The 13,196-nt window shown below is 39.4% G+C and overlaps 1 protein-coding gene across 2 annotated transcripts in view; it reads left to right on the forward strand.

Moving 5' to 3' along the window:
* Positions 1-13,196, forward strand: part of ipo11 (importin 11) — a 152,132-nt gene that overhangs the window by 74,703 nt on the left and 64,233 nt on the right. For both annotated transcript variants that reach the window (XM_039803178.1, XM_039803179.1), the window contains 5 exons: positions 3,224-3,257; positions 3,492-3,532; positions 3,690-3,806; positions 9,071-9,184; positions 12,673-12,788. In XM_039803178.1, coding sequence (XP_039659112.1) covers positions 3,224-3,257; positions 3,492-3,532; positions 3,690-3,806; positions 9,071-9,184; positions 12,673-12,788 — 422 coding nt within the window. The remainder of the gene's footprint in view (positions 1-3,223; positions 3,258-3,491; positions 3,533-3,689; positions 3,807-9,070; positions 9,185-12,672; positions 12,789-13,196) is intronic.

Consider the following 13,196-nt stretch of genomic DNA (forward strand, 5'->3'; position numbering starts at 1 on the left):
CGCAGATAATTCAAAAGCTATAAGTCCTATAGCTTACGTGAGCACATTGGCTGAAACTAGACAAGAATACCTGTTTTATTTTTTGGTATTTGTTTTTTTTAAGATAATTTTTTTGGCTTTTATTTCCTTTATTTAAAGGAGATTAAGTCCGGAAAGTGGGAGAGAGAGGGGGATGACATGCAGCAGAGGGCCGCATGTCGGAACCGAAACCGCGGCCGCTGCGACAAGGACTGTACATGGGGTGCACGCTCAACCTCATGAATTGTGGGCATGAGAGCAATTTATAGAGAAGGGACTAAGATGATTTTTTTAAGGCTCTGTGCTCTAGCGATGACATCATCCACTGTAAATGATGCAATACACACCCATTATAAACGCAGAAAAATCCTGAAACGAACACTAAACTTTGATAGTGATTTCACAAAAACTGTAAAACATCAAACTTCTGAGATATAGCCACTATTGAGGTGACATTGCCAAACACATAGCATGTTATATGTTTAATATAAAAGACAGTTTGAGACGATGCGTTCTTCCTGTTATTGCTCAACACTCCAGCACAGAGGCTACCTGCAAGGCTCCAAAATACCAGCTAGAAATAAAAACCACAACAATATAACCACTTTGTATTAAAACAATCTCCGGACAAGAAAACCTCATAATGCTACAACTATTACAATAATATTGAAAAATAAAACTAATTGAGCTTTAATTTTATTGTTTATGGTTTAGCTCAAACACCCCTTATTTATTCAAAAGAGTGGAACGCGATCCTTACTATTATTAGTGTATAAGTTCAAGTCAGTTTAAATTAAAAAAATAAGTAGGCATATGCACTGCTGTGTCCTATGTGTTCCTATTAGTGTTATGTGGAATTATCATTTCTATATTATTGTAGTGCACTGTATATGCCCAGGTAGATGGAAATTAGCAATTCAAATTATAAAGGTTGGTGTCTCCCCTTTAGTCTACATAAAATGTCATAGCATGTTACCACTTTATGTACAACTGTTAATTTATCATACAGACTGAAACTCAACTTCTAATAAATCAGAAAACAAATACACCAAAACAATATGAACTAAATACTAAATCTAATGTATAGCCTATGGGTAGCCTAGGGTCTCAGAGTATGACTGTCCGAGCGACGAGCTTGCGGCCCCTGCAGGTGCTTTATGGAGCTCCGAAAACTTCGAAAACTTTGGAGCAAATTGTCAATTCGGCAAAGATTTTTGCAAGACTGCCTATATTCGAAATCTAAACCGTTAATTTCTCGCCTAAAATGTTCTCAGAAGTGAATTTAGTGATGAATAAGATAGCGAAAATTGTTAAAATGTTCCTTTTTGGGCCGTCTATGTACCGGACACCCGACCATCATTAAATGCCGAAATGAATGTTGGGATACGGGTACCCAGGGCTCAGTTTACACCTATCACCATTTCTAGCCACTGGGGGACCATAGGCAGGCTGGGGGGACTCACATTAATGTTAAAAAACTCAAAGTGAAATTTTCATGCCATGGGACCTTTAAACCTTTCATATGGAAATTCTTTTTAATGAATCAATTTAATGCCGTATTCCATGGAAACGTAAATTGTCTTATAATTGAGTAACTCAAATCAGTGCTGTTGGAAGTGTATAATATTGATGACGTACGCTCCTTTGAGAAATCCATGTTAAATTATGGTGATTGTGTGTTTTTAGACGGATAGTATCACAGCAGCCTTAGAGTCTGCTTGCTTTCCAGTGCTTCTTAAACACATACTATTCATAATTAGTCCAAAGAAGCATAAATGTCATCATGAATTTTAAAGCTGAGTTCAGTAACTTTGCTTTGATCATCCTCTGCAGCAGTGACAGGTTGTGCACTAAAGATTTGGAAGTTGTTTTTGTGGGAGGTTCTTTGAAAGATGCTGCTTATTTAAATCGGCCATTTCAAAATTGTGAAAATTCACCAGCTAGTGAAGTGTGATACTACTAAACGTATGCTTTAGTTTGAAGCGTAAATATAATCATGGTGCAAAATAAATATCTTCCAGAAACTGACCTACCTTTGAAGTGAATTGTTTGGCATTAAAAGTATGAAAAGCTGAGAGTCAGAAAAGAGAAACTCCCAACCACTGCAATTGAGACGCCATGAAAATGTATGATGTCTTCAAAATTAATTAGGGTTTACCATATTGAATAGATGTGAAAAATGTGCACATAGAGAAAACAAGAATTGATATGATTTATTTTTCCAGCCAGTATTATTTAAAGCAGAATAGGCAACTCTTTGGGGTAGAATATTAACTTAACGGATCTGGTGTCCTTGCCAGGTACTTCGTTCATCACATAGAGGAATACAGACCAAACCTGCTTTATTTAACACATGATTGCTGTAATCGTGACAATAAAAACTCTTAATCTACAGTGAGTTATTCAAATTAACATATAACTAAATACCTAAAAAAAAAATTTAAAAAAAGATTCTCAAACTCTTTTGAGTCTTGTGACAAGCAATAAAACGAAGAAAAAACCTTAAACACCCCTTGGAAAGATGAGGGTATGGGTCCTAAGACTTAAGAAATAATGTACGTAGCTGTGTTAGGAAATTAAGAAAAAATAAAGTAATTACATTACAAAGCTTGCAAAGACCTTTCATAATTTGGATAGTATTGATAACATTTGTCTGTGTAAAGCACACACACACACATCCACACACAGATTTCTACTTTCAATGTGCTGTAAAATTGTCTCGTTAACCTTCTTTAATCTTCTCTCCTCCATCTGATCAGTTACTCTCTGGTGGACATTTCCACCTCCATCTCTCTGACACGGCTAGATTACACTGCTAGAATCTTTAAGGGTGGATGGGGCCCCTTCCTTTTCATAACAATAGACAGCCTGCATTTAGCTAACTTGCTGCAGGTGCGCACTCCTAGAATGTTCAGCTATTAAAAGCTTTTGCTATAGCGATAACTCGTTGTTGTCGGCTTTCTGAGGCTGCCATTAATGGAATATGTAATTATAGTTTTTATATTTGGTTGATATGGTGCATGTGCAGCTGTGGCAATCTTCTTCTGTTCATGTTTGTCTTTTCTCTCTACTTTTCTTCTCTTTAGTTCATTACAAACACTGTATGTCTTCTCTCTTTGCAGCTTTGATAAGCTAAAATGCACTGATAGAGGCCTAATTTATAAATTGCTTTTCAAAACTGTATTTTAATCTTTTTTTCTCATAGGTGCGGATTGAGACAGCTACAACCCTGAAGCTCAATATCCTTCCCGTACTTAATGTATATACATTTTCAGGGCATAATTTTTTGCAACAAGTAATTTGATCATGCTATTCTTATATTTGCTATTTACGCCTCACTGTATCTGATGGCATACCATTTCCATCAGTCCTTAGCTATGCCAAAGCAAATAAAGAATGCTTAAGTGTGTGCTGATGAACTGCTTCGCATACCGATGCTAAGAAGTTTGATTTCATCCTTAACTCATGACCACCTGTTGATGACTTTGAGTTCCGGACAGAGCAATTCCTCCCAGTGAGTACATCTATCAAGAATGTGGAAATAACTGTATATGCTTTTAATTTGGCGATGAGTAGAATCCACATTTCACTATAATCAATGAATAAAGTAACATTTTCACCTCTCCTTTTACCCCTTTTTCTAACTCTTAAATTCTCTTTTCTTTGTTTAGTACCTGGAGTCTATCTTTGGGCTGCTCTTCCAGTTGTTGCAACAGGTGACAGAGTGCGACACTAAAATGCAGGTGCTCCATGTCATTTCCTGTGTCATCGAGAGAGTGAACATCCAGGTGAGTTCTGAGTTATTAAATAAAGAAATGTTTGGAACATATTACTCTTCCTACTATTTGTTTACGATCATCAGTTGCAGTATGTAAATTGAAGTTGAGTCAAACTCTAAAATGTCTATGAAGGAGCCCTTGTTTTGGACATCTTGGGTGATATACACTCACCTAAAGGATTATTAGGAAAACCATACTAATACTGTGTTTGACCCTATCCTATAAATATGGGCCAACATTTCCAAAGAATGCTTCCAGCACCTTGTTGAATCAATGACACAAAGAATTAAGGCAGTTCTGAAGGCGAAAGGGATCCCCCCCACCATTACACCCCCCCCACCACCACCAGCCTGCCCAGTGGTAACAAGGCATGACGGATCCATGTTCTCATTCTGTTTACGCCAAATTCTGACTCTACCATCTGAATGTCTCAACAGATATCGAGACTCATCAGACCTGGCAACATTTTTACAGTCTTCAACTGTCCAATTTTAGTGTGCTTGTGCAAATTGTAGCCTCATTTTCCTATTTTTAGTGGAGATGAGTGGTACCCGGTGGGGTCTTCTGCTGGTGTAGCCCATCCGCCTCAAGGTTGTTCGTGTTGTGGCTTCACAAATGCTTTGCTGCATACCTCGGTTGTAATGAGTGGTTATTTGAGTCAAAGTTGATCTTCTATCAGCTTGAATCAGTCGGCCCATTCTCCTCTGACCTCTAGCATCAACAAGACATTTTCGCCCCCCAGGACTGCTGCATACTGGATGTTTTTCCTTTTTCAGACCATTCTTTGTAAACCCTAGAAATGGTTGTGTGTGAAAATCCCAGTAACTGAGCAGATTGTGAAATACTCAGACCAGCCCGTCTGGCACCAACAACCATGCCACGCTCAAAGTTGCTTAGATCACCTTTCTTGATCCATTCTGACATTCAGTTTGGAGTTCAGGAGATTGTCTAGACCTGGACCACACCCCTAAATGCATTGAAGCGGTTGCCATGTGATTGGTTGTTTAGATAATTTCATTAATATGAAATGTAACCGGTGTTCCTAATAATCCTTTAGGTTAGTGTACTTTTTTGTGAAGAATAACACTGAAAAAGTTGGAGTCATCGATTTGTACTCTGCAGGGGAAGCTGTAAAAAAACATTGACACAGATACAAAACATCTGTCACCATGTACTAGACCCAGACCACCAAGGTAAAACAACCGTTGAACAATCGATTTTTCACATCCAGCGACACTGGGACCGACAAAGTCCAATTCTTGACTCTTTGTAAATCACAAGGCCGAAGACAGCCCTTGTTCTGATGTCTGCTCTCATTTACCCTGATGATACAGTCGCCCTTCTGCCACTGCAGTGCTTTTGTGGCCGTATGGATTTTTTTTTTCTTTTTCTGAGTATCCAATAAGTTGTTCTAATCCACTTAACTGTCAACCTTTAAAAAAATGTACCCTCCTCTTGACCCCCCCACCCCACGCTCTTTTCAGCTCCGTTTTAGGCACATTCCCTTAAGCAATCCCTTGACTTAAATCTATTACAGAAATGGCTTTCATCATCTTTGGGAACTGTCAGTCTGGTTAAGTCTTCCTCAGTCACTGACCCTGGCTAAACTTCTAGAGTCAGTGGATGTCCCATTAATATTCTGACTCTTCTCAGAAGGGATTTCAAACCCACAAAGAGTGGCAGCAGCTGAGCAAACTAGGCACTGAAACCATGAGTGCAGCCTGTGTTTAAATGAACATGACAGATATGGTGAGATGTAGCTCTTTTTCCTGCTGTCAGTGTTACAGATGTCATCCTAGGCTAGTTTGTGGATCTGTTTTCTCACCTTTTATCTTTGTCCTCAAGGCTGTACGTCGTATTTCTTTTTTACTGTTCCTCGGTCTCTAGCCAACTCCTTATAAAGGTGTAATGGAGCAAAAAATCACAGTATGGGGTCTGCTGCCCGGCCACTTGGACGACAGGGAGCATAAATCAGCAAAAAAATTCAGTGCTTCACCCCAATGTCTTAGAGTTGGCTGGCTGCACAGCAAATGTACCTTAATTACACAGTGTGCCATCACATTTTCCAATTTCACACAGGAATCCGAGTGATGCCATCCTTTTGGTGTCTGACCGCCCAGATGGCCATTGTATGTTGTGATTATATCACAGCTAAGGGGTGTTGTTCGGCCCGACTCGAAACAGTCATCAAATATGGCAATATGGAAGTTATAGTGGCGTTCCAATAGATTCAATAGATTTTTGTTAATAAATAACAATTTCACAATAAAATTGGCCCTCCTGGGCTGGCTGGCTGCCTGCACATACTGAGGCAGTTTTTGGACACAGGTAACATTAGCCTACACTAGCAGCTAGCATAGGCTATTTCTGTTGCCTAACACTTAAGATTAAGTTCGGATTCACCAAAGGCAAACAATAACACAAACAAGCTAACCGATCGAGACAGCAGTTGACCAGCAACTAACCGATCAAGGCAGAGGTCAAACAGCAACTCCCTTTTTCTGCGATGTAAAATTACTGGTTTCTGTTAATTGAGTCTGTGGTTTTGAAGAGCGCATAGATAGCGGCATCAGTTCCCTGTCGGAAAGGGTTAGGGTCAGACATGGAGTGATCCTTATTGCGCAAACAAATTAAAGGTCATATTATGTGGTAAGCTGGTATATTTTCAAAATGAATACTGAATAATCTGAGCATCATTATGTTACTTTACACATGAGTTCAGTTCTGATTGTTGTTGCTGTAGATGCTATAAATCTATTAACACTGTCAGCCAATTTGGCTTCCATCAGCACTTTTACAGACTGTAGAGTTGATTTTCCCTGTTTTACTAAGATTGTTTTAAGTGTTGTCAACTCCCTGTCTAGTATTTTCTTCCCACATCTATTCCACTGAAGCATGTTTTGAAGCAGTGGATTTATTTAATTTGTAGTGTTGAGCAAAGCAAAAATGGCTTTTTTGGGAGTTTTTTGTTATTTAATTTAGTAAAATATTAAGTTATTTAAAAAATATATATTTTTGTTTATGTATTTCTTCTTACGCTCATTTAAATTTGTATGTTCAAGTTGAGAAATACACATTTCAAAATTTTTGTAGTTGGTGCATTTTCTCTGATAATCAAAGTAGACTCATATTGCCATTATATTGCAATTGCGGTATTGTAAATTGCAATATGACTTTTTCTCCAAACTGTGCAGCCCTAGTTGATTGAGGCATAGGATAAGGGAATTGTCTTAATTCACTGCAGGAAAAACAAAACATACAAAGCTTTGAGGGGAAGTGTTACATTAACAGCACAGTTGCTCACTTATTTTTACTGAATGTTAAAGGTCCCATGGCATGAAAATTTCACTTTATGAGGTTTTTTAACATTAATATGCGTTCCCCCAGCCTGTCTATGGTCCCCCAGTGGCCAGAACTGGTGAGAGGTGTAAACCGAGCCCTGGGTATCCTGCTCTGCCTTTGAGAAAATGAAAGCTCAGATGGGCCGATCTGGAATCTTACGGTTACCTCTCCTTTCTCTGCTTTCCCCGCCCAGAGAATTTGGCCCACCCATGAGAGAGAGATATAATGGCTTTCAAACGAGCAAAGTGGCAGTTGGTCAAGGCCACACCCCAAAAGCATCCAAAGAGCACCATGTCATGGGACCTTTAACACACTTTCAGGCCAAATAAGCTTGCTCTGCTGGGATGCTTAAGTGGTTACTAAGTGTGTTTAGGTATTTTATGGATATACTACTTTGCTTTGACTGGAACAATTCAGAGAACACCATTGTCCTGTCACTGCTCACCAGGGCTGGACTGGGACAAAAAAATTGGCCCTGGCATTTTTGGCCCAGGCGGCCCACACCCACCGTGATTGGTCAGACACATTCCCTGCAGACAGTCCTCTTAAAATATGCGTGCATGCTATGATATGAGTTGCCTAGTGTTCAGTGTTCATGTGATCGTTTGGATCCTTTAAGAGGGGTCTCAAGACTTATCTGTTGATCTTACATTTAAATAATTATTTCATTCTTAGAGTTATGATTTGTATATTTATGGTATTTTTATTATTGATATTTTATATTGTATTGACATTATTGTTATTACTATTTTGCTTAATATTGGCTTAGTAACTTTAAAAACAGTTTACTGTTAATTTTAACTATTGTAAGAGTCATATTTTGTCGCTTTGGACACAAGTGTCTGCTAAATACAATAACCATAACTATAACCCTTCCCAAAAGCTACAATAAAGCTGAGAGTAGTATATGCCCTGGAAAAGAGCACCAATACAAGAGAAGCTAATTAAGCCATTCAAGGAACACTGATGCCTGATTTTATAGATCACACAGACTTTTCAGCTACCCAACCTAACCGCTAGCATTTTCAATGTAAGCTTAAGCAGTTAGGTTACCTGACAGCCACTAACTTTAATGTTACAGCCAAACTGCTGTTTGCACACGAACACACGAACACACGAACACACGAACACACGAACACACAAACACACAAACACACAAACACACAAACACACAAACACACAAACACACAAACACACACACACACACACACACACACACACACACACACACACACACACACACACACACACTTCCTTACCACATTGTCATCTACTCTCTCTTCCATCTTGTCCTCACTCGCTTCCATGGCCCTGACACGGTTACTCTCTACTCTCTACTTCAGGTAATGCTGATGTTGAAGCAGCTACTACAGCCCCAAACGTCCGAAAATTTGGCACCTTTTGAGGAATCCGCCTGTAGATTCTTAATCTTTTTCTCCTGTAATTTCTCTGAACCTCCCTTGCGCTTTGGTGGTCGTTTGTCCATTTTAACGTGGATGCTAAACTTCCAGCATAACTATTACAGCTCGTGTCTCAGGGACGGGAGGCGTGGCCATAGTGGGATTCGTAAATTTGCGGCCCGGGGTGGGGGTTCCTGGATTTGATTGGGTCAGGCCAGTGTCAATAAAGAAAATTAACCAATGGGCCGCTGTGAGTTCTTTATGGGCCGGCCTGGCCAAAAAAATAAAAAAGGCCTATTTATATCGGCGATTCGGCCCAAAAGTGCTTCGGCCCACCGGGAAAATGCCCGGTATGCCAGATGGCCAGTCCAGCCCTGCTGCTCACAAATAAGACTTGTATCATCTGCATCATCAACAACCGACTCTTACATAAGTTTGATAGTAGTAAAATAGTTTAGTTGTTGTGGAAGATACAGGTTGAAGCTCACAGTATGTGTTTTGCATCTTATTTTTCATTTTCTTGTGCTTCAGATTCGGCCATACGTAGGCTGTCTGGTGCAGTACCTGCCCCTGCTCTGGAAGCAATCTGAAGAACACAACATGCTACGATGTGCCATCCTCACTACACTCATTCACCTGGTACAGGTATGGTGCATCCCCAACTTCCAATGTTTGTGTCATGTTGAAGAAGGCCCACACATGCTCAGTGTTCATGCATGGAAGCATCCTTGTCAGCCAAGCAGAATTCGGCAAGTGTATTATGGTTATGCACCACCTGCAGACAGTGTGTGTGTGTGTGTGTGTGTGTGTGTGTGTGTGGTGTGTGTGTGTGTGTGTGTTACATTTGCTACCTGGCTTAAATACAATAATAAAACAAACTTAAACATAATTGTGTTACTATAAACTCCAGTAAATATAAACTACTTAAATATAGATGCCATTCAGCTAATGGCTGTAAAACACCAAACACGTTGATTAGAAGAACAATAAAAACAAAAAAAGGTATTTATAATCATCTGTGAATGGGGTACAATTTAAGGCATTACTAGACTGCACAACAGCGCTGTTGAGCAGCTTAAGCCTAGATGTTTGTCTGTGCAAGTCTTTTCATATGGTTGCTGTCAGATAGAAATTTACTGCCTGAATCAGCTGCCTTACCAAACTCAACACTCACATGATTTTGATTCAATGCACAAATTTGGCTGGCTCATCATGGTTTTGCATCAAGCCTGGACTAATCTCTCCCAGGATCACAAGAAAATAGTCCATTACCAAAACTATTGGAATAAGCAAAACCTTAACAAAAAGCTATGGACATCGAATACAACTTGACAGGGAGGTTTAACTTAATTAATGGTTCTGTGGGTTAAATAGCTCCTTTAATGTATAGTTTATTTATTTATAGGTTCTGCAGCACTGTTCAGTGGATTTGGCAATATGTGTGATTTTACTTGTCTGGCCACATGTTGCTGAGGTGGAGTTCAAAAATGTCTGTTAGGGAGACCTGGGTCAGGTGCATTTCCCCAAACGGCTGGGCTACTGTGAACCCAAGTTTTATTTTATTGTTTTGACCTTGCCCTCCCCTGCCAGAAATGATGACTTGGCTGGATACAGCAACATGAAGAGAGGCTCCGTCTGTCTTTCCTGCTTTGTTATTCTCAGATTCAACTGCTCACACAATAACCAAACAAATGGTTTAAACCTCAGATTAACGGTCAAGTGCAATGTAAAGATTCTGTTGTGTTTGTAGGGTAACTTGTATATTTTATTTGCCATAAATTGCCTCAATATTAATCAGGTTTATCACTAACTGAAGTTAAGAAGAAAATAGCCAGAGAAAGAAGCCTCATTCCCCACAGCATTGAACCAGCCTGTCTCAGCCTGCAGAAAGATTTGGACCCCTATGTGCCTGCGGCTGCATTACTTCACAGATGAAACGCTCCGTGATAGAGACACACTCCTTTGAAAGAGTAACACATCTACAAGTACACCACTGTGGGAGCCACTGAAGGCCTACAGCTGAAGGGGCTTGGATTAGCAAATTGTGTAACCACATTCTATTGTAGATTTTAATATATAAAATATAATGCTGACAAAATAAAAAAATAATTGTGGTTGAAGTTCTAGACTTACTTCTTGGTTCAGACTAGTTCCAAGAAAACTATTTCAAATTTAAGAGTTGCTGTTCTACAAAAAAAAAATTTGTTTTTTTTTTTGTGTTGATTTTTTTTTTTTTTTTTAAAAATTTTTTTAGTTTTTTTTTTTTTGCTATATATATTTTTTTTTTTTTTTTTCTTATAAAATAAAAAAAAAAAAAAAAAAATTAATATAGAATAATAGAGCATTATTGTTAGTTAAATTCAACAACAGGGCTGGAGCTCCCCTACACAAATTGGAGATGGAGTAGCAGTATAGGCGAAGCAGAAAGATGTGTACTGTTCATCATTGTTTTCTTTACCTATAGATAAATATTAGCAGGGAAGCAGAACTCAAATCGCAAATGGTCCCTGTACATCCAGCACACAAAATACTGGATGACTGGAGATTATTCCAAAAAGAGAGACTTCTAATAATCATTTAAGGCTGAGTATATATTAAGGTGTGCTGGAGGGGAATACATACATTTTATTCCAGCTTTCAACCTCAATGTAAGAAACCCATGTAATGAAATATACCATTGTGTTCGATATAATGGATTTTTAAAATGTAAGTAAGTAAGTCTTCAACTGTGTTCCCAGCTGCACTGTCCTTGACTGTCCTCCATGAGTTAAAAGCCATGTGGTACTGTAGAAGTCAATATGACCCAATGCCCAGCTGCTCATTCCTCTTCCTCATCTTATACTAATAGGCACATACTTATGTCCAATGCATGTCCATGTGTAACAGATGGGTGTGGCCATTACACTTTAAAGAGCAATTCTTCCCAAAGGAAAATTTCATCATTTCCAACTCACCCCTTGCCACCTGAAATGTGTATGTCTGTAAAATGTGTACGACAACTAAATGGACATTGAGTCAGATCGTGCAGTTTAACCTGAGCCTTTTCTGAACCAGTAAGTAAATTGGCACATTCTGTTTTAAAAGAGCCATAAAATTAACATAAAAAAATCTTTAAACAACTCTTTCACCGTAAGGCACTTAAATTGCAGCCACACATAAGTATAAAATGTGTTATACTTTACTTGAAGTTATCTACATAAGAGTGACATGACACTGTCATGAACGTGTCATAAACATTATAAACAAGTCATAAACGTTTATGACATAACACTTCTTTTATTAAGTGTCATTTGGTTTTTGTCATGACATGTTAGGGTTAGCGTTAGGGTCCATGTGTCATGACTGTGTCATGACAGTGTCATGTGTTTATGACCGTGTCATGTCACTCTTATGTAGATACCTTCAAGTCAAGTGTTACCACAAAAAGCCACGATTTATGACATTTCCTTGTTGTTGAAAGTGGGAACAGTTGCACACGGCCTGCAGCGTGCTTACTCTACTACATGCATCTTACATTTATTATATTATAAATTATATATTAATATATAAGAAGTTATGCTCTTGCACCAGAAGAGTAGCATGGGGACAGTGTGCCCACAACAGAGCATGTAAGCGGAGCGCGAGCCAGTGAGGAGCACGAGCAGGAGGGTTTTGAAATGAGCAGAGAGGATTCTTAAAGTGTTGGAGCGTTGCCTTATCTCCCGCTCCAATATTGCTTCGGTAACGGTCACACTATGAGTTTGAAGCATGTCCCAGCCCGTCTCTGTGTTACTGCAGCACAGTGGATGAACGGCGCCCGCCCCTCCTCCCTTTTAGCTGGTGGCGCTTCGGGCATGAAGGGAGGGTGGGCGCTTTTCATCCGATAAATACAACACAGCTTTTTTTGGAGCGAGCGGTGATTGATTTGAGTGGAGTTCAGTGCAGAGCGATATTGAGTGGAGTGGCTTTAAAGCAGGGGGGCGGAGGGAACGAACAGCTCCATGAGAAACGGAAATTCTCCCTGCTCCACTCTGCTCAGATGGTCCGCAAGAAACCCATTAAGCCATAGCACATAAAGTATCGTTCTCAAAACCCCTGAATTCTGTCAGGTTTTCCTAATTTGGCATTGACTTTCTGTATCTGTTTTCTCACAGGGTCTGGGGGCAGAGTCTAAGAATCTGTACCCTTTCCTTCTTCCTGTCATCCAGCTGAGCACCGATGTTTCCCAGCCGCCGCATGTGTATTTGCTGGAGGATGGACTAGAGCTTTGGTATGGACACACATGCTCCACATGCATATACATTACACATTTACACAGTGACATCTTGTTATAATTCACATTTTTATAGACAACCACTCTAGGCGGTGAAGCTGTTGATAATTCATGGTGCCTCACAATCTTGCCTTTATGTAATTGTTTTGGCCACTGCTAATTCCAATCTCAAGAATCTGCTGCAAAACAATATGCTCACTTTTGCAATTGCATTACGACCGCAAAAAGGTTTGCTTTAGTAGAAGATGATTTCCCTGTCTGTGGAGAGCTGCAGTGTCCAGCGTGCTGCCTGTGATTGTAGTGCAACGCCACAGTCTTATGTCTCTTTTGTGTTTTTTATACTGCCTGGTAAACAGTCATGCCCTATTTGTTTGCTTTGTTTACAAAATCAAAGTCATTTTCTTT

Source organism: Perca fluviatilis, chromosome 6 (genome assembly GCF_010015445.1).
Source record: "Perca fluviatilis chromosome 6, GENO_Pfluv_1.0, whole genome shotgun sequence".
Taxonomy (NCBI): domain Eukaryota; kingdom Metazoa; phylum Chordata; class Actinopteri; order Perciformes; family Percidae; genus Perca; species Perca fluviatilis.